The following is a 22,568-nucleotide window of genomic DNA, read 5'->3' as shown; positions in this document are numbered from 1 at the left end:
TGAATATTGAGTGGTGGAATTGATTGCTGTGCTTTATACAGTAAAGGAAAATTAATATTAATCTCTTCTTAAAATACAAATAAGACATCTAGCTAACCATGAATGTATGTATGTATATTTTTTTAAGCATACAGGGTGGAATTGTCTGCAATCCTTTTACGGGAGCAATTATAAAATAAAATATTTCAAACCCATACCTAAACAAATTAATCAAAATTCGTGAACAGTTTAGACATACTATTATTTTTATCCGTACTGTATTACGTGTGACACATTTACGAATAGATACCAATAACTTAAACACTAGTACAAAAATACTATTAAACATTGCCGATCTGCCACTTTCATTCACAAAAACATACCAGAACGAGAATGGGATAACTCGTACTATTTTACGTAATTACCTATTTTCTGCGTCATTTTTAACAAATGACGCTTTATTTTGCAACGAAAATATTATTATTTAATTTGTTTGAAAAAGTCACTTTCATTTTTGGCTTTTTGTTTTAATTGTATTACGCTTTTATAGAGTAGTTAAAACTATGGTGATTACAAAAACACTTTGTATATCAACAAATTAAACTATTGTGGCGCAACTGCACTGCATCTGAATGTAAACAATGTTTATGGGCTTGATTACCACACGGAAAAAGGAATTATTTTATTTTTTTCTCTAGTAAGAAGACAAAACGCGGCACTGAGTTCCACCTCTCAACACGCAATGTCTCAGAAATTGAGAAGTCATCATGGGAGGGGGATGGAATGTCTTAGCATCATCATCATCGTCATCATCAAACATATGCATCTGTCTACCCTGCTTTATATGCAGTATACGATGTGAAATTATATAGTATTAGTATTAACAACAATTATTGTCTTTGTTTAAAAAAACAACAGGTTTGAAGGCCTCCGAGCGTATTTCAGTACAAGAACGATGGTCTAATGGGGAATGCCCTTGTGTGTGTGCGACAGTTTCATTCGGCATGGGCGTCGATAAGGCAACTGTGCGGGCAGTCGTACACTGGGGTTTACCGCAAAATGTGGCTGCTTATTATCAAGTACAATGTTTCTTTTTATTAAAATTAATATAATAATAATTTATTTAATTTTTGTGTATGATCAAACATTTTTAGATATGTATATATTTTAATTAAAAAAATCTTCACGCGTAAAAATCGTCAAAATCTTCAATCTTCAAACGTAATGAGTATTATATATATCCCGCTAATAACATGGGGAAGCAGAGGGAGCCTAGTTTTAAACCACTGCCTCCCATGAGTTAAATGGCGAAATTCAATGTCGCACTTTATCCATCAGATCAGGGAAATGACTTTAATGTAAATATTACCATTCCCCTGATCCTCGCGCATTGGACCCACAACCATCACAATATGGCCCCACTATGTTACGACGGCCTCAACACAAATTAGTTTATAAATGATATTATTTTTTCTGTACAATAAATTAAGAAACACACCACACCCAAAACCGCTGTTTTTTTGTTATTTCAACGGTTGAAGGTTCGATTCCCAATCTGTATAGTGAATATTTTCGTTTCCTAGCGCTAGTAACAAGACAAAGCCTAGTGTTGACTTCCGTCACTCAACACGTAATGTCTCGAAAGTTGGCACAGGAAATTTAAATAAGATATCTTTCAGGAGTCTGGAAGGGCTGGACGAGATGGTAAACCGGCGTTTTGTCGAATTTACTATTGTCGTAGTGAAAGAAATGCTGTAGATTTCTTGCTTAAATCTGATATGGGTCGAGCAAAAACGCCGGAACAGAAAAACCGATGCAAGAATGCGTATAAAAGTTTCGAAATAATGGTTAAATACTGCGAGGACGTCAGGTAGTAGATACTCTTTGACTTTGAATAAGTATATATAATAACAATAAAATAATGATCAATTTTTGAAACGAAATATATCTTTAAGTCTTTCTTTCGTCTGCGTGGACTGTGGACTATATATACTATCAATTAATCATTTTCATACTTGTTCCAATTTCCATGTACTTATCGTTAACATTGAATTTAAGCCAAAGTTTCTAGACTTTGATTGTATTGAATAGCGGAAATTAATTTTGCTCCACGTTTTAAAAAAGCGGGAAAAAGTAAACAAATTCAAATTCCCTAAGTGAAATATTCTGTTACTCTTTTCATGTTCCTAAATGATTTATTCATAAAAATATTTAATGTCTCGACATTTTTATACTTATTTATTACCAACGGCAACGGTATGTGGTGCCTATGGTTTCTCTTCTTGGATGAATAAAATTTTGCTACATGTTATAAATAAAATTATAACTAGCACATATTATTAATTACTGTTACATCGTGGCTCGAAGACATCCATTTAAGTTAATGTTATTTCTTAATCTTTACTAAGACAGGGTGAGAATGAGTTCCGTTATTCAACAACCTACAATGTTTTGTAATCTAGAGATGAGATATACAGTACAACGTCGATTATCCGAATGTCGATAAACCGGCCGCTTGTCCGAACACTTCACTAGTTCGACTTGCGCCTTCATCGCATTTTCTAATAAGACTAATACACGATTTGAGATTTTTAAAGTGTCATTTGTATGTAGGTATAAGAATACACTTTGTTTCATTCCTATTTGTCATCAAAGATACAATTATGTATGTAAAAGTGGTTTTCGATTCCACATGAATAAATATATATTTTTAGGTTGAATCAATGTATTTTGATTCCGAAAACACCGTTTATCCACATTCCAAACAGTCATGTCCCCTAATAGGTGCCGCCACAAAACATTCGCCGACTACTTTGGCGAGGAGGCGCCGTCGTGCGTGTCGCGCTGCGACGCCTGCGCCGACGAGCGCTCCGTGCGGCGCGCGCTGGACCAGCACCAGCGCCGGGCCATGAGCGCCACGCTCGGCCACGGCGGGTTCGTCACCCACGTGGACTCCTCCGACCTCTACGGCGAGGGACGATTCGGACAGAGGAGGTAACGTACGAACTGTTCTTATTCATATTATGTAAAAGAAATACTTATCACTTGGCAATTTTTACAGTAGAATCGATGTGGAATGGAATTATAGCATATAATAGAAATGTATTTACTTATAATGTTTGTGAATTAAAATATTATTATTTATATTAAAATTTAATGAAGTTGATAATCATATACCTACTGTTTAAATTTAGTAAAATAACAGTTGTTGAATAGAAATTATGATGATGCTTTACAGTGTTGCTTGTGCTGTTGACAAAAGCTAGCACAACAAATACAAAATTAACATATTAGAAAATTAACAAATTTTATTTTAGTTTAATGTATATGTTGTTTACGACTACAGGGAGACTGAGTCGTACTATGGCGACGGTAGCGGTGAGTCTGACGGTGAAAGTGAACGTCGCCGCGTCGCAACTGAAACTAAATCGCTTATAATGCAGGAATTCGCAAACAGAAAAAAGAATCTTGAAAAAGAGAAATTTAAAAATAATGATGAAGAATCAGCAAAATATTCCAAGTGTAAAGCAGCAGAAAGTACTGGGAAAAAGGTTTTTGATCCTGCCTACTTAGTCTCGAACAGCGGTGTTATGGATATAATATTGTTGACCTTGTTATCGATACGTATATAAAAATAACTGTATCGGTTCTAGTTATATTATTGTAATTTTTGAGATAAAATATTTTTTAATTTACAAGTAGTAAATTAAAAACATCGTACATCGTTGTAACAAAGTCGATTGTTTTGCTATTTGTAAAAATTTGTTTTATCTAGAATCTGTAATTTCTAGTATCAAAAGGTTTTTGGGCCGTCAAAACAACTCTTATTTAAACCCTGCCTATATCTGAAACTGCGAAACATTTAAGTCGGATTCGATTATATTTACGGTTTCTAAGTTATGTATTTCGGAAATCCATAGTTTCGGTTACGATTACAAAGCTCCATATCATCGCGGGTTCTAACGAATTTAATAAACATATGTTGGAAACTCAAAATGTCTGTTGCAGGTCAATGGTTTAACAATAGCTGGACGAGAAAGTTATCTATCCTTGCTCACCGATGCCTTAAGGAATAATCTTCAAAGTTTAAAAGGCATTGACGAACCAAATAAAGAACTATCACGACGTGATGTCGAGCAGTGTGCGGTAGAATTAGAATATGACGCATTTTCAAGGAGTACTGTCATAAGTTTATACAGACGAGCTATGACGAAATTGGTAATGAAATACTTTTATCAGTTCAAATGTGTTATTCCACAAAGATGAAAAATATATAAAAATTTTAACTTAGTGGGACTCGAACATGCGCCTTGTAAAGCTTGAACGGTCTCCAAAAGGCGCGAGTCATTCGCGTTCATTTTTCATATTTTCTAAAAAAAAAAAATTGGTACATTTTTTTATGCATAAATAATAATAAACATAATCACGTGAAATAATTTTAGATATCATCTATAAAGTCAAGCAAAGACAATTTATATCCAGACTTGAAAAAATTTGAGCCCAAGCGTGAAACACTTGCTGATTTCGTAAAAGATTTTGAAAAAAATCGTCAGAATTCCCACGGTTTTATTACAGCGTCAGAAATGGAAAAACGTATGTATTTTTATTTCAATTTATTAAATTAATATAGTTTTGGTCCCAACAAAAAAATATAATAAATAATTTACTTTAGATGGTGCGGAAAAAAATGAGCAGCGTTCTCTTTCAAAAGCTGATAAAGAAACTAGAAGAAAGGCTAATTCATTTAAAAGAGATCCTTTAACACAAACAAAGTTGCAAAACTTTTTTTCTACAAAATCGTCTCAAGAATCTCCAATCTCTGACGACACTGAAGATGAGGGAGGTTTAGTTATAGCGGAAAATGAGAGTCCTTCTGGCGACTCTACATTTATACTACAAGAAGAGTCTATAAATAATGCTGATAAAACTTTAAAAATCGATAATTTAAGAGATAGCTCTGAAGTTAAAGATTCAAAAACGTTGGTTATAAATATAACCTTACAGGGTATACCCAAAAAAAGTAATAGTGATGACAAAAAGGATATTAAACAAATAAAGAAGTTTGAAGAATCGGCCAAAGAAATAAAGAAACCAACAGCCAAAAGAAAAATTAAAGCACTCTTTGGAGAATCCTCTGATAGTGAAATTGAACCAGAAGACATCAAAAAGTGTAAACTTACACGAGATAAAGTAACAGCTAACAAATCCTCTTCTGATAATAAAAATGAAAAATATAAATATAAAAATTCTAAGAGAAAACATAGACATAAAAAATCTACACATTCAGATACAGAAATTGAAAAGAATCCACACAAAACTATTACTTCTAAAGATAATGCTGCGGAAAATACTCTTATACTGGATTCCCACAATGTTTCTAATGAAACTGAAAATACCGATGACACGCCCATAGAAATGGAAAGGAATGAGGTGGATGCTTTAAAAAATAATAATTCTAATGACTCTTCAAATTTGATAATTGATCAGAATACAACAGAAACAATAAACTTTGTTGATGATAAGTCATTTAATAAAGCACAACAACTGAGTTTAGAAGCGGACAAAGTGTTACAAGAGCTAAAACAGTTCTCTGAAATTAAACCTGAGCCAGTTATTGAAGAAAACATTTCTACTAAAGATAGAACACTTGATGCTAAAAGTTCTGTTGTAATATCTAAATCACCTAATGTTACAAAAGAAATAGAGAAAGCAAAACTTAATGTACCAGAAAAACACAAGAAAGAAATAAAGAAAGAACCAAATATACCAAAAAAAGAGCATTCAAGTCATAAAAATAAAATAAAAGACGTTTCTAAAGGTAAAGAATCCAAAAGTAGAGAAAAGAAAGCGGAGAAGGTGGATGTCGCCAGTTTAGTGGTCAAGTTATTGATGCCTTACTACAAAAAAAAAAAGATAAGCAATAGGGATTTGTTCAAGATTACCGCGAGACATATAGTGCATCAATTACTCGCTATACAAGTTACTGGTAAGAACATTTGTAATATGTTTTAAGTACAATTTATTTGATGCCGTAAATACGATGCTGGTAGGTTAGATCCCACTAGAAGGATTGAAGTATTTTATATTGTCATTTCCTCGCCCGGGTCACAAGGTAAAGCGCGGCATAGAGTTCAGCCACTCAACTCGCAATCTATCAAGAAGATTAGAGTGTTAAGACTAGATCCCCTCTGCCTAACCTGCTATTTGCGGGATACAGCGTCACAATTATTAGTGAAAATTTAAAATATATATATATCAATGAACAAGATTAATCGTGCTCATTGAAATATGTAAAATACATATATGTATTTCTTTTATTGCAGAAGAAGCAGCGATAAACATGTTACTAAAAAAAACATTCAGTAAAATTACTATTGACAAGGAAAGTGACTTAGAAAGTAAGTTAAAGTTAAGTAATGACATGTAATTTATTGTTTTTTTAATTATATTTATTGTTAGGCACGGTCATGTGCAGTTTAATAAAAGTTATTATTATTGTATGATGTTAAAATAAAAATATTATTTTCACAATTATTATTAATTTCAATTATTTATTTAACTGTTACATAATGTCTCATTAGTAGTTGCAAATAAATTTGCTTATTTTTATTTATTTATGTGGTTCATTTCTTATGTAATATAAAATGTTATAAATACATATATTTTTATTCTAAATATTATAGATTTAAAATAAAAGTATAACTAACCTAAAGTGTGGCGGGCCAAGAATGCGACTGTACACGCGAAGCTTGAGTTCAATTCCCACTTGGTTGAATGAAATATTTAATATTTTCATATCCGGGTTTCATACGATGCGGGATCATACGAGGCGAATAGAAATATTATTAACAAAAGAAGGAGAAATTTGGGATTCTCAATTTGATTATTAATATGGATATCAAAAATAAAAATTCTTCATTTATACATAGAACATGTATGGTAGGTAACCTTTATCCACGCATATTTCCAATTCATAGTCAGTGCAGTATATGTTTAATATAATTATAAGATAATTAGAACATATAAATTTTTTATCTAAATTATTGTACTGTAAATTGAATTCTCTTTTAATCTAATGAAATCTCTTTATGATCAAGGACCACTTTTATAATTCTTGTTAACAGAAACACACCATGTAGATAAACTGTAATAATCTTGAACTTACACAAAGGCAATAATAATATTTTAGAAAGTTTCTGTAATCTATATATATAAAATCGAAAGGTCACTCACTCATCACGAAATCTCAGAAACTACAAGTGCTAGGAATCTCAAATTTTGCATAGGAGTTACTTATAGGACGTAGGTGCTCGCTAAGACGGGAATTTGCAATATTCGACTTCTAAGGGGTTGTTTTTGGGGTTGAAAGTTTGTATGAAACTTCGTTACTACAAATGCTAGGAGTTTCAAATTTCGCATGGACGTCACTTATAGGTACTCATGGAGACAGAAATTAATAATAACGTAGTTCACGCAGGTGAAGCCGCGGGCGGGCCGCTAGTTTGTACTAAAGTGATTTCTGAAAAAACTATAACATAAATTATTCAATGAACGTATTTTGAAATATTTTAAACGTCAACACTATTTTTTTTTTATTGAGGAGACAACCTAAGTATAGACAGACGTATTCGCTTCACCGAGCCGTCGGGTCATCCACCTACGCTCTTTTCACTTTAACTTAAGCTTAATTTAAAATGCAGTGTAGCACTAGTTGGGAACCATTGCTCTAAAGTAACCATGTGTTGAATATTGGTACATATCTCGGAATATATATTCCGTGAGTTTTGTCTAAACTAGAGAAACTGACGACCAGTATCACAAGCTCAGAGGATAGCCTCTGTATTAATACTAGAGTCAGTCTCAAATGAATGTCAGTCTTAAATAAATAGAAAGTATATTTCTATGTATTTAGGTAATCCTTATTTTATTTGTACACTTAGATTGAGTTTACTTAGATTATATTGTTATTATTAATATTGTTTAAGCAAGCTGCTATAGCAAAATGTAAAAAAAAACCTCTATTATTGTAGACATTAAATACTATTACGTTATATACAAATAATATATGATATTCATTTTCATATGATGACGCGAGATAAACAGCCGTCTTACATTTGCTATTTGAAGTACTTTGCGAGTTACACCCATAAAATTAAAAATGAAATTATATTTCATTTAAAATTCATCGATTATATGTGTGCATGATATTTTGATATTATTGACTTATTGTAATTATTTAAGTATTTAATAGGAAGTTATATCCGGAGCGCGCGCCTCTTGCCGGCACAGGAGGCTCCGCGAGGCGTGCGCGAGGGGCGCGCGGGGCGCTTGCGGTGCGGCGTCTCGGGCTCAGGCGGCGCCGATGACGTCACGAGGTTGCGCGCGTTGCCGAACGACGTCTCCAGACCGATGGTCTCCTGGAACTGCTGGATACGCTCTACTAGCTCTTCGTCGTTCTCTATTAGCTCTTCGATCTGGAATATAGTTTTATTATATCATTAAGATAGATTGAAGAGAATTTAATTTATGATTTGCTAACTGTTATCTGCGACATTCGAATGGAAATAACTAAGCGCGTAACTAGCTACATTATGGCCAGTAAAATGTAGACTAAAATTATATCCTTACTTGATAAATCAACTATTTAGCGCAAAGATATATTTTTTTAATCCCCTAGTACAAAACAAACCCCTTAGCTTAAACTCATAAACTCTTAATATAATAAGGATCACTTTGTTACCCGTCCATCTGTCTGTCTGTCAAGAGCATTTACCTCAGGAACGAACGTACAGGTAGTACTAATTCAGGAAAAAAATTGAAATTATATGTTTGTGGTTAAATCTTAAAAAATAATGAGCTTAAAAGGGGGGAAAATTTGATATTAAAGCTGCAAGTTCAAGTGAGGTATCATATGAATGGGCTAAGTTGTCTAGCTAAGTTAAGCTTGAATTTCAGAAAAACCTTAAGATCTCCAATTTATGTACGGAACCCTCGATTTCCTCTCCGCTCTCTCTCGCGCTCTCTCAACTCTTGTCCAGTTTTTTTTGTAAAACAGTACATCTTTATTTTTCACTTTTAATAAATCGAACACAAAAATTTACATTATACATACGATCACTCGCACAAATGCAAAACTCAAGAAAGACCTCGCGGACTGTGTACGTAGCATTGATGAGTACGTGGCGTACCTCGTGCTGGTAGTCGTTCAGCAGGTCGGTAGCAATGCGCACGAGGTAGGCGGTCAGCTGACCGCCGCGCCGTCGCATGTGCGCGTACAGCCGCAACACGCCCGGCACCAGCTCCTCGGCTACCGTGCGCTTCATTTTCTATACATTATATCATAATTATCATTAAAATGTGGGTGTACCTATTTCACAGTCTTGTGTGTGGTTTTTGTTTAAAAATAATATTTTATATTTATTTTTTTATTTTAAAATCATACGTTGTATTGATTTCTTAATTTATTCACGCACAACGTGAATTTATTTCATAATACCGTACAAGTTTTCAAGAGGAGACAGACAATGACAAGTTGTTTTCAAACCGATCAAAAATGGCATAAAACCTCTAAATTACCTGGATCCTAACAATATAAATAATCCTGTTACACATGTATTATTATTTTTACTTATGCGCTAATTTGTTTTATAATATACAACATACAATATATTTTTTGTCAATTGATAAATATTGATTGACATAGAAAAAATTGAATAATCGTCCAGGCACAAAAATCTTTTTTGGATTGAATCTAAGTCATAATTAACTTTGTATAAGAGAATTGATGCAAAACTTGTTTATTGCTCATTTCCATGGTGCTTAAATTATTAAGTGCGATTTAATATAATAATACTATCATAAAGTATCATTACACTAAGTAATAATATTTTGCTTTATAATTCATTCGTTTTATTTTGTATAATTCACGTGTTACAAACAAAAATTTCAAACTAGGAATATAAAAGTTTTGCGCAATTCACATTATAAAAAATATTTACAACAAATTCTAATAACTAATTGTACCTCTTCTCTATCCGTGAAAATCTAGGACAGAAAAAAAAACTTAGCTTGTGACTATTTAAAACTATTGTGTGGATTATTGTTTTGTAATGCCATCATGTAAAATATAAAACCCAGTATTCTACATTATAATTAATCAGTTTTGAGAAGCTATTATTTGTAGTTATTGCATACACTATCGAAAGCTTGATGGGTGCTAAAAAATTCATATTCGATATAATATGTATGTGTACATATGTTTTTATATATACATATAAATTTAGATAATTACAATATCTACTATATAAAATATCTACTATTTAAAAAATACGATATATATTTGTATACATAATGCTTGTTTTGACATAACTTACATGAGATACAATATTTGTAGTGACGCGCTCTTGGAGGTCATCTAAATCTGCATCCCCACCTTTCTCTGGTTTTTCTATAAATATAATTATAATCAGTTGTTTATAATTTTAAGTATAACATACTAAATACATACATTCATGTCATCACACTAGATATTTATTTTTCTTTTGTTTAAGTTCCAATTCAGGAAGCGATTTGTATAAGATATGACAGTCAAAAAAGTTTATTTTTTAAAGAAAAGTTTGGTTCGTAAGTTCATGTTTTTGTAAAAACGAAGCATTCTGCCACTCAACGTAATTATATTATCGTCTTTAAAATAGGACGTAAAGTGGAGAATATAATATCTTTACCCAAGATTCCTTCTGCTTGCCTAGCTATATGTTTAGCTATTTTTTCAGTTAAAATTATGTTTAAATTGCTAAATAATAAAATTTTATAAGTCAACATCTGTAAGCTTTTTTTGTAAATTGAATTATTTATATACATTTTTCAATAAACTTTAAAGTTATAACAGCTAAATAAAAAAGGTAAACTTTAATAGCTTTAAAAGGCGAGTGACACACCGATAGGTGTATTATTTTTTTTTTACAAAGCGGTAAGCAACCGCACAGTAGTGTAATAGACAGTAACACAGACAGACAGTACACAGTGGTGTTATGACGACCTGCAGTGGTGTCGGCAAGTCGTTGTCGGCCACATCCTTGAGTTATAATACGGTACTGCCTAGGAAGCTTAATGCCGGAATCCGCACAGCAGTGTGATGGTGTCGAACAGGGCGGCGAGCAGCGACGTCGGCAAGTCGTCGTTGTCGGCCATCTCGTCGCACACCTCCGAATGTATAGTACGCTACTCACTAGGCAGCTTCATGCGCGGGCCGCATAGCAGTGTAATGGTGTCAAGCAGAGCGGCGTGCAGCGACGTCGGCAAGTCGTCGTTGTCGGCCAGCTCGTCGCACATGTCGGCCGCGTGCTGCAGGACCTCGCGCGAGAGGCGACATTGAATGTTCAGTTTCTGTACTAGCGACATACGCTGCAGCATTATGTCATAGATCAGTTGACGCGCGTCGAAGGTAATTGAATCTGCAACCGATCATCCATAAAGGTAAAAATATTAAGTTTAAATACGAAAATATATATTTTTTTAATTTCTTATGTTTCCCTTGATTGGGATAGATTCCCTAAGAGACTAATGTTAAGACCTTCCATTCTTCCATTCACTTTTGAGACATTCCACAGAACATTCCCATCTCATCCTCATCCCACAGAAATATTGTTCAAAAATTACAATTAAATACTTTCCAACTGTGTTAAAAACAAAATGAAACAATATACCTGTATCTTGATTGTTGTAATACAACACACAATCCACAAAGTGATGGTAAATCGTATCTACAGTGAGGCAGCAAGACACGTAGTATTCAGCCGGCTCGCGCACGTCGTGGTCGTCGTCCGCTAGCAAGGCGCAGTAACTATAGACATAATAAATTATTACTTTTTTTATTTATTTTAGCTTCACATTTCTTTGTATGAATCTAGTGTATAAGATATTCTTTCTTTGCTTTTACCGAATTGAAATATTTTATATTGAGTGGCGCTTTTTAGATTCTTTTCTGGCTTTATTTTCACGTTATATATACTATTTAACTTCTGTGGTCTGTAATTATTTAGAAAATGTAACATAAAAACATAAATAAGTTTTAACAAGTATATAAGAATTTCAACGTAGCTCAATGACGATGTATGGCTTAGTGGTCATAGCACTTGGGGCACGGGTTCAAATCCTCACTTTAATATAGCGGACGGTAAAAATTTTATACATTTTACAAAAAAGAAAAGAAAACTAATTTGTTTGCCTAAGGCCGGAATATCTATCTGACGTTCTTGTATATCTCTAAGAACATTTGCATGATAATTTCCACATGTACTTGCCTTATCTAAATAATATATTTACTAGGTATACACTTGGGGCATGAATTACATATTTTCATTTGTCTCCTAGTACAATTGAAAGTTGTTTGAGCTGTGCCACTTAACATGCATGCACGAGCGTTGGTTGCAGAATGAAGCTAATTAGCACTAAGTTTTTCAGTGGCGTAACTCAAATCCGTGCTTTGCCTTGTTACCAGGACAAGGACATAAAAATATTAAATTATTTAATGCCCCTAGTGGATATTGATTCTACAGCCGTCGCGTTAAAAACTGATACAAATGGAAGTACCGGTAATACAGCGGCGTGCGCAGCCGCAGGTACCCGGCGAGCAGAAGGCGCGTGAGGGCGCGCACGGCCGCGCGCCGCAACGCCGCCTCCGCCCGCGTTTCTAGGCAACCGCACATCGACTTCATTAACGGCTCCACTATGCACGAGTATCTAAAGAATGTCATTATCAATACCCCCTTCATTTTTTATTCTGGCATACAGTAGGGTAGCCAAGAGGAGGCTAGTATTAACCTATTAAGGCACTTCCGCATAATTTTAGAGATATTGCGTCTTGAGTGGCGGACCTCACGTGAAGAATTTATAAATAGTCGCCAAAGTATTATGTAACGCAATGTTTGAAAGTGTCAATGCCCATGTAATACAATGTAACGTTCTTCTGTATCCCTCCGCCTTCTCCCTAACTAACTATATTGCATCATAGTTTGCTTTAAAATAAAAGCAGCGTAGAAACGACGACCTACCGGTAGTAGAATTATATAAGCATATTATTCACATATGTATATGGATATATCGTAAAAAAGGCGTTTGGCGCAGGGTACAGGGATACATCGTAAAGCTGTATTAAAATATAGTTGTAAAATTTCTCGAAAAATATAAAGGAAAAGACCTACTAACTTGTGGCTTTTATTCCCCTAATTCCATTAGTTAAAAAAACAATGCAATGTAAATATGTTGTTTAACTCTATCCTTGTAGCGCAATCTTATGTTTTACAAGACTCTCCTTCTATAAATATCTTGTGTAGAGAATAGAGTTACATAAAAAAATCCTACATCTAAAACTATTGACGTATCTTAATTATTTTTTTTAGGTATGAGTTTGAATTATTTTTCCCTATATGCTGCTCGTGTAAAAGAAACGCAGATGCTTCCACACTGTATATAATAATAGATACAAAGGGATATAAAGTTATATATAAAATGTTATAAATAATTAAAAAAGATACCTAGTGCAAATATCAGTTAGCGCCAACAAGGAGTTGTGTCTTGCGCAAAGGGGAGCGGAGGTGTCGTGCAGCAGCGCGGCAAGGGGTGGCGCGAGCGCGGCGGCGGCGTCCCGCGAGCGCACGCACAGCCTGCCCGCGCCCGCCACGCATTGGCCGAGCTCGCGAGCGCCCCACCCTGTTGAAAAATAAACACTTTCTTTAATTTCATTCCTAGTTAACAGGGTAAGTAGATAGGCGGAAGTATCGTAGTGGCACTCACCACAAATTAAAATGATCCTAAAACTATCTAAGTCTCTAATGTTCGTAATTACGATCTTATGAAACGGAGCATTCACGTTCATTCACTGCGCCGAGCTGATCGGGCACTAGCTGTATGTGCGTAGAAGACGATAGAACCATCTAATTAGAGTTCAGTCGACGAGTCGCGGCGGCCGTTAACTGTATATATAGCTGCACAGATTTGAATTTAATTAAGGATTTTTTTACCTTCGATTATTTACTTCCCCAAAGAACAAAACGCTAAAGTTCAGGAATCCTGACTTGTATATATATCCCGACGTGTATCCCGACAATACAGTATTACAGTAGCCGCCCGGCTACAACTCATCGACCATACTGTATAATCACATAGCCTACAGTAATAATTTAGCAATATATGGTATTTAGTAGTACAGATAAACGTACCGGGCGGCGGGTCGGCCAGTGCCGTCAGAAACAGTCGCAGCAGCTGCGGCGAGGGCGGCGCCGGCGCTACTAGCGACACGTCCGCCGCTCGCAACCATTCATCTGCCTCCGCCACGCCTCCCGCCAGAGCGCGACTTTCAGCTAACAAACAACATCACACCAATAAAATTATAAATATTTTAAATTTTAAAGCAGAAGGAACCTGGGAACCTAATGTTAAGACACTTTCGTTTCCCACTTTCCGCTGAATTCTCGGGGCATTGCGTGTTGAATGGCGGAACTCAACGCCGAAAAATTAAAAACAATAATTGACGGATATAAAAAAAATACAGAAGGGATAATATATGCACGTTATGGTTCATTCATCGACTCATTCTTTTGCTATAATTTAAAGAAATTATAGCAATCGATCTAACTCAGCTAATAATGATTAAAGCTAGATCTCAATCATCGTTGACTTTCAGTTACATCTTAAAAAACTCGCCGTGTACGCGTACTGTTTTAGTGCATAGGTATATGACCTTTCTGTGATATCTTTTTTTTTTAAAATGCAAAGAAATATTGAAAAAACTATAATAATGAAATATAAATTAAGTGCTAAGTTAATATTTTGTAAATTAGGTAGGTTATAAACAGGTAGGTACTTAAACATTATCTAAAACACTAAAACACTAATTGTTGGGAAATTTGGTAAACTAATAAGTGGTAAATAAACTCACATATCCGCAATAACTCAGTGGCCCATTGTAGATTCTCCGGATCTAATTGTGCAGCAAGAGATGCGCATGCGGGTCTACATCCTATAATGGAAGGATATCATATTACGATTTTTGTAGAATTATATTATATTATCGTTTTCAGAGGCAGAGGGTGCTTCGTTAACTTCGTTGAAGGCAACAAGCCTTTGATCAAGACGCTGGTAAATATATTAATTTTATTTATCCTCAAGATGTTTCCTGCATATTCCATATTCTCTCCGTCAATATTACGGCGACGGAAATTCACGGTGCGTTTTACGGAAATTTATATAAATCATAATCAATAAAAACAAGGCCAAATCGGGCCATATCGTGCTTACATTCAGAAGCTTTGCTGCGCCACGACGGCCTCATAATTGTTTTCCATTTAATATTATGGTCTGGGGCCGTTGTAGCGCAGGGTTACAAATGTGCAGCGGTTGTGCTTTCGATTCCTATTCGGGGAAATGAAATATTTCATATTTTTATTTCTTCCCTCTGGTAACTAAAGTGCGACATTGAGTTCCGCCACTTAACACGCAATGCCTCCAAAAGATGGCGGAAAGTTGAAAACGGAAATGTGTGTATGTGCGCGCCGGATTAACAATGGGATCCCAGGTTCCCTCTGCCTTCCCTGCTAAGTGCAAGAAGAAGAATATGAAGCTAATATTAAAGTAGATATTTTACCGTCATCAGCAGCAGACGCGAGTCTCGCCACTAGGTGTTCCCTCAACGCAGATCGTTCTGCGTGGGCGAGCGCGCGCTCCCACGACGACAGCAGCTCCACTGTTAGTAGTAACAGACGTCCATCACGATCCTGTCGTCAATATATATATATATATATATATATATACGTTTTGACCTTTATCTAACTTTATAAAAATATATGCCTATCAATGAAATGTTTGCATATTTTAACCCACTTTTCGCTACAATTATTCTGGTATTAAACACTCATATGCATGAACATGTGCATATGTGTGTTTAATACCAGAGCGACTAGAAATGCGCTATCGTGGCCCAGCGGCACAAGGATGTGACTGTAACGCGACGGTTTATATTTCCATTTCTTCGCTCTGGTGTCGAGGGCAAAGCGCGGTGTTGAGTTCTACCATTCAACACGCAATGCCTCCAGAATTCGCCAGAAAGTGGGGAACGGGGTGTCTTAACACAAGTTCTCTCAGCCTACACTGCTGTGTGCGGGATACAGCGTGAAGATGACTAAAATAGCAGATAAATTGTTTAACTTTATTTTTTTTTATTTTTACCTAATTTGTATTTAATTTTCGTATTTTTCTATAACCTATCAGAATTCATCATAGTTGTGACTAAAAAGCCTGTGACATATCATTTATATTTATTATATTGCCGACTTTAAAGTATTGAGTTTCCTGTTGGTTCTTCTTAACAAAATAAATTTTCAATGTCACTTCATTCTAATTTAATAATAAAATTAACTACACTACATGTAAAATGGTTTTTGGAATTCAACTTCTTATTTATCTCATTTAGGTCAGGAAAAGATAAACAGAAAAAAATACCGTTGTTTCTGTCAAATTGTAAAAGTATTCCAACAGAAATCCTATATCTGAGTATTCCACTTCGCGGGCTACACAAGTTAATAGCACCAAACATTGCAAATCGCGTTCGTCATTGAGTACTCCAAGATGTGTGCTTACTAAGTCCACAAGGCGATGACTGAAATTATAAAAAGAAATATTTTTCTCAATCAAATTGATATTGCTTAATATTTTTAATATTGTAAACAAAATGAGTGATGAGAATGATATGAATGAATGATGAAAATTAAGCGATGCTTTTGTGTTGAAACTCCCAATATCGCACTATTCCAATATACACGCAATATCTCTCAATAAATTAAATATAAGAATTTTATTGATCAAAAAATTTCCAACAATTTTTTTCGGCGAGTGGCACACTACCCACAACACGTCGCGTCCAGTCTAGAGATACTAAATACATATTATGCGAACTAGGAACTGCTAACTTTAGTGTGTCGTATATCATACACATCTATTTGTTATTACCATTTAAGCAAGCAGGCGAAGCCGCTGGTAAAAGCTAGTCAAACAGTATGTTGACAACACAACACTCACTTTATACAATTAGACGATTTGTGCAGTAAAGTACATGCTTTTTGCAAATGTCTCTTCATTTTATGTCGCGTAACACCGGCAAGAAAAAGCCATGGCGTCGGGTCCTCCTCTTGTATCACTTCATACTGACTAAAGCGTTCCATGAGTAAATTTTTTATCAGGCTCACAACTTGTTCTTGGATCTAGTAAAAATACAAAAAATATTTATATATGGGCAGGCTGCCGTAGCGCAGTTACATAGACTGACTCTGAAGGCGACCATTGTAGATATGATTCCCATACGAGGTAATTAATTATTTGTATTCCCTATTGACGGTAATACGATAAAACTCGTTACTGAATTCAGCTACTTAACACGCAATATTTCGAAAAATTGGCGGTGAGTGGGGAACGAAGTGCCTTAACATTAACCCACTGCCTACCCTGCGAGTTATTAAAAGCAAAGAAGCAACGCAAGAAGTGAAAACTTACAATACAAACAAAGGAAAACAATCCAATAAATGAAATTTATAAGAATATCATAGAAATAAAGAATTATAATCTTATATGTATTTGCAGCACATGTCATACAAAATGAATGCTAACGCCTCCTAAATTAAGGTTTGTCAACTTTTATAAGTTGGATCAACAGGAAGCACCTGTTGTCCTACAAACCTGAAATTGGTACAGAGCCCTCGATGGGCGCGTCCGACTCGCACTTGACCGTTTTTATTAGGATAAAAATCACATTCTATAGGGCAAATATTGAAGTATTATAATTTAAAAATAACCATTTATTCTTTAATTATAATACTTTAACAAGTAAGAAAGCAACAATTAAGAATTTAAAAAAAATACTGTCAAAAATATTTATTTACCTTAGCCTCGGGATCAGAGAGTTGGTGCATAGGGCCGGTGAGGAAGGCATCTAGTACTGCTTGGTCAGGGTACTGTGCCGCCAATTCGCCTAAAGCATTGATGGCCGCCACCCGCACAACTATACTGGCGTCACGGCACAGACCGATTAGCATCTATAAGATATAGTACGTCGATGAGTTGTGTCCCGCTTAAGTGAGTCTTTCTGAACTTTTGTCAACTGAACTTGTCAAGCGTACTGTAATTAAACTTGGTTACGGTTGCATAATACAATTTTACCTGATGACAATTAAGTTATTTTATCGCGCCATTTCTTTCAAAGTATTATTAATAAAAAATCTATATTTTAAATAATTAAGATTTAAAATTAGTTTTCGATAACCCCCTTTTCATTACATAAAATTTTAAGTCGTAAAGTAAGTCTCGGGAAATTTTAAAATCTGGCTTTGATTTTGTAATTATTTTTACTGTGCAATCACAAAGTGAGAATAAAATATCGTACTGCATAATCGGAAGCAAGTGGTGTCCCCCCATTGTTGTACGTGTTGACAATGAGTCGTTGTAATAAGGCCACGGCGGTCTTGCGGACCACTGCGCGTTCATCGCAAACGCAGCGCGCTGCAATGGCCGCTAGACAAGACACCTCGCCATCACCATTTAACTCCTGTTTTGAATAAAACATATATTTATTCAAATTGTAAACACAATACGGAATAATAAATAAATTTACAATATGCAAATGCCTACAAGTTAAAATGAAAACTTTATATTAATGTAAATATAAACGATAGGTATTCTCTTTTGGGTTATGCCATATTATTTAGAACAACATTCATAAATTATTTTATATGTTATATTATTCAGAATAACTGATAATGAGATATTTATTTTTCGAATATATTGTAAAACATGTCAATTATCGTTATTATTGTTTATTTTTTAATAAAAAGTCGCGTGTTTATGTTTTTTTATTCTAAAACGTTTTACCTTCACAGCTTTAATGACAGCCGGATGGTCGGACTGTAGGCACTCGGTGAGTATGGCAAGGGCGCGCGTGCGCAGGGTGCTGGACACGTCGTGCACGCGCTCGTACACCGCGCGCAGCACCTCGCCGTGCGCTATGGTGTGGCTCCGCTCACGTAACAAGCCCGCCATCTCCTCGTCTTGCATGTTGTCCTGGTACACCAAATCTTATTTTATCATAATTTATACGTGACATCGTAGGCGCGTTAGTTATAGATTCAAATTACGCTCTGGAGGTGATTTTGTTTTTAATTTCCCTGTTCTGGTAAGAAGACAAAGCTTCGAATTCCACCACCAATGCTTCGAATTCGGACGAAAGGTGGAGAATGGAGTATCTTAACACTATCTTATTTCTGTCCACTCACCTATAGGCGAGAAGTATAAACTTGGAAAGATATTTATTATAAATATAAATAAAACACTTTTATAGCTGTACCTTGCTTATCTGTAAGGCAAATGAGTTATTAACGATAATGTTGATGTGTGTGTGTGTGTGTGTGTGTGTGTGTGTGAGTGTGAAACGGCTACGCGTTTAAAGTTTAACTTCAGGCTTTCTTAAGTGTTGTGCGTTATACATTTCAAAAATCAAATATGGTCAGCCATCTACAGCTAACTACAAAGCGGCCGCGACGAGTCATCCATACTACACACTCGTGTAAAAAACCAAAATCATCAAATAAAAATAATAGCATGATTTTTTTTATAATCCATTTCACATTATAAATATATAAATACTTACATCTAAACTGTCTTGGCTGCTTTCATCAGAAGTTGTGCTGCTGGGCTTTGGCTCCTCATTGTTTTGGCTCTCCAAAGTAGGTACTGGACTGTTCACTGGTAGGTTCTTCTCTTTATCTTATAATCAGATAACTTTTTTGAAAAAAATATATAATAAAACTTAATTACTACAAATATTTGATACTAAATATCTCATAATTCTTTAGTACATATGTATATTACCTTCACTGGCTTCAAGTTGGGAATTATTTACGCAATTGTCATTTGACTTGACCAACTCTGGATCATTGTTTAGTAATTTGGCCAACATTTCCTAAAAAATATATAATGAAAAATATTATAACATAATATTAAATTTTTTAAAATGTGTTTCATAATTTATTAAGTTAATACAGTTTACAATACATACCAAAGCAATTTGTCTGTGAGCCACTTTTGCGGTTGCTGACAACGTAAGCAGCCATTTTACAAAATTCTTATATGTTTTTCCAGTTAACATACTCATTAGACCAACTATGAGAGACACCCGAGCTGATCGCACTTCTGCACGCTCCTAAAATACAAATATTTATTAATATCACATTTTTTTAATCTACAACAAATTCGCCGCTTTTTTGTGACATTGCGTATTTAGTGGCCGCACTTTGTCTTATGTTACCAGAACGAAGAGATAAAAATAATAAAATTTTATTTATACATACACAATTCAAATGGAATTTGAATCAAACCCACAGCTTTTTATTTCAATAAATTCAATATTTTTAAAAATCTTAATGTAAAACATTTAGCAAAAGAAATCTAGATGACATTTTATGTGCCAGTTTCTGGTTTACAAGTACCAGTCTATCAGAGCTATAGTAGATTATTCCAGTTCCTACACAGACCAAGTACTGGTAAAAATGTTTCCTCTCAATAGGCAATTTTCAGTTGTGACGAATTAACAATAAAATAATTTCAAAGGTATATAATTTATACTGTATATAATGTATACTTTTCCAAGATAAAATCAACAATTAAAATCTAATTAATATACAATTACAGCCTTATAAGATTTAGCTAAAGAGTTAACTTACCAAACCATCCAAGGTATAACATAAATGTTGTAAAAGTACAATATATCCCGACAAAGCTGCTTTCGAATATTTAGTTAACAATAGTCCTGAATATGTAACATATGAAGCACGAACTATATTCTAAAATTTAAATAAATAAGTAAACTATAAATAAATTTCAATACATTGTTATAATGAATATGAATAACAAGCTAAATAAATAAAAAAAGTGGGACCAATGCTTGAGGGAATTTATTGTTAAATCAAGTGACATTAGATAGAGTTGAATTGAGCTTAGAATTGCAGGGTGAGGAAGTCAGAACTTTGCCTGGGACTTCAAAATCAATCAAAACCAATGTTCATTAATGATAGCATCCACTGTATGACTTTGATATGACTTTCCAAACCACACACAATTTTAAATTATTCTACTAGTGGTAACTTTAAAATAAATTCTTAACTAGTTCATTGTAGTTCTAGACTCGATAAGGCCTATGAGCAAACTAAAGAGATATTTCACTGTAACATCATTCACTCCTTCTTCACCATTCATAATTTCCAAATACACTCTAAACCTGGTCAGTTGGTTCATGAGTTTGAAGTACTTATTTATTTTAAAATTATGATCTTTCAGAATATTTATTTCCAATGGAACTATTATTTTACTTACATTAGCTTGACGACAATCCACAGACACTGCTAATATTTTGGGAAGTAAGCATTTAAAGAGTATTTGTATAGCTGACGCGTCAGGAGCTCCATTTGCATCACACAGCAAACTATCTATCATTTTGTAAATTTCAGAAGATAGATTGTCCAATTCAATTTTATCTATGTAAAGAAATGTATTTATTAGAAGTAATCATTACAAAAAATTGTGTGTGACTTTAAGATAATTGTTTTTAATTTTAAATATATTAAAAGAAAAAACAGAAAATAACTTTTAGCTATTAATTATTTTATGTAAATAAAGATTATATATTAATATATATAAAAAAATATATATTTAGCAAATATAATATTCTAGATACCTATGTGAAGTTTATTTACTATTGCTCCACCTGTAATATCTACCAAGTTGCTTAAAATATCTTCAAAATTCATATCACTTGGAATTAAGTGTAAATTTGTAATAATTCCTCTTAAATCTTTAACTAAATATGTAAGCTCCTTAATAATACAATTTACCTCCCTAGCAAGTTCTTTTGAATTAAAATATGATTCCTCATTATCACACATTCCCTTAGGATAGCTGAAGCATAGAAGGGAATGTGCAAAAAGTTGTGAATGATAAATGTGATATGCTTTATATCCCGGTATTAAAATTAATTTGTAGTAAAAACGAGATGCTAATAGTGCATTGCTCCTGTGATCTTTGGAAACAACATTTTTTCCGCCAATATCAATATAATAGGCTAGCAAGGCTAATAAATTTTGATGCTTTATTTGATGAGACAGAACTGTCCACGATTTTTCTTCTTCTTTAGAGTTCTCAGAGTTAAGCCAATCGTCTATAGATGTCATTATAGATTGAAATACTGATTTGATTTCAAGAGACTCTAATACATCTTCGTAATCACAAGGGATTTCTCCAAATTCCAAAAATTCTGAGTCAAATATACTTTGAACCCATTCTTCATTTAAACAATCCAAGCGTAATCTACTAATTTCGCATAAGATATCTTCCATTTTGTGCGGAAAAATCAAAATTTTTATATACCTATTAAAGGTTTTATTTTACTTATATTTTTTAAATTTGGTAAATAATCAAATGTTTATAAATTGTATCAAACATTAATTAAGCTATATTATAGAATATAGATACAAAATGCAATTTGCAGAGTAAAC

At 34.2% G+C, this 22,568-nt stretch overlaps 2 protein-coding genes across 3 annotated transcripts in view; one reads left to right on the top strand and one right to left on the bottom strand.

Annotated features, from left to right (window-relative positions):
* LOC146528801 (ATP-dependent DNA helicase Q5-like) overlaps positions 1-6,592 on the top strand; it is an 8,003-nt gene extending 1,411 nt beyond the window's left edge. The window contains exons 4-11 of the mRNA XM_085203296.1: positions 898-1,058; positions 1,659-1,849; positions 2,764-2,973; positions 3,326-3,530; positions 3,988-4,197; positions 4,422-4,572; positions 4,652-5,965; positions 6,303-6,592. Coding sequence (XP_085059422.1) covers positions 898-1,058; positions 1,659-1,849; positions 2,764-2,973; positions 3,326-3,530; positions 3,988-4,197; positions 4,422-4,572; positions 4,652-5,965; positions 6,303-6,406 — 2,546 coding nt within the window. The 3' untranslated portion in view covers positions 6,407-6,592. The remainder of the gene's footprint in view (positions 1-897; positions 1,059-1,658; positions 1,850-2,763; positions 2,974-3,325; positions 3,531-3,987; positions 4,198-4,421; positions 4,573-4,651; positions 5,966-6,302) is intronic.
* On the bottom strand, positions 6,508-22,568 carry Cap-D3 (Chromosome associated protein D3). 2 transcript variants are annotated; one of them, XM_085203294.1, is made up of 22 exons: positions 21,752-22,568; positions 21,391-21,551; positions 20,742-20,861; positions 20,078-20,221; positions 19,891-19,981; positions 19,670-19,785; positions 18,895-19,083; positions 18,410-18,571; positions 17,910-18,062; positions 17,053-17,234; positions 16,477-16,633; positions 15,623-15,752; positions 14,918-14,998; positions 14,199-14,339; positions 13,515-13,689; positions 12,571-12,720; positions 11,685-11,821; positions 11,208-11,432; positions 10,353-10,426; positions 10,003-10,023; positions 9,168-9,305; positions 6,508-8,453 (listed from the first exon to the last, which is right to left on the bottom strand). In XM_085203294.1, the coding sequence occupies exons 1-22, from the start codon at positions 22,407-22,409 to the stop codon at positions 8,235-8,237; spliced, it is 3,624 nt and encodes a 1,207-aa protein (XP_085059420.1). In that variant the 5' UTR covers positions 22,410-22,568; the 3' UTR covers positions 6,508-8,234. The 2 variants fall into 2 exon arrangements, with proteins under 2 accessions (XP_085059420.1, XP_085059421.1); XM_085203295.1 differs by lacking the exon at positions 10,003-10,023 and having other exon boundaries at positions 21,752-22,567.

This window comes from Heliconius melpomene, chromosome 19 (assembly GCF_056956725.1).
Source record: "Heliconius melpomene rosina isolate 202511_hmr_F chromosome 19, ASM5695672v1, whole genome shotgun sequence".
NCBI lineage: Eukaryota > Metazoa > Arthropoda > Insecta > Lepidoptera > Nymphalidae > Heliconius > Heliconius melpomene.
This window is presented reverse-complemented; position numbering and strand designations above follow the sequence as displayed.

Coding starts and splice junctions, on each gene's coding strand:
- Cap-D3 (XM_085203294.1), bottom strand. CDS start 22,409: ATGGAAGATATCTTATGCGAAATTAGTAGATTACGCTTGGATTGTTTA. Junction 14,999..15,622: donor CGCGTCTGCTGCTGATGACG/GTAAAATATCTA, acceptor CTTCCATTATAG/GATGTAGACCCGCATGCGCA. Junction 9,306..10,002: donor TTTTCACGGATAGAGAAGAG/GTACAATTAGTT, acceptor TATAATGTATAG/AAAATGAAGCGCACGGTAGC.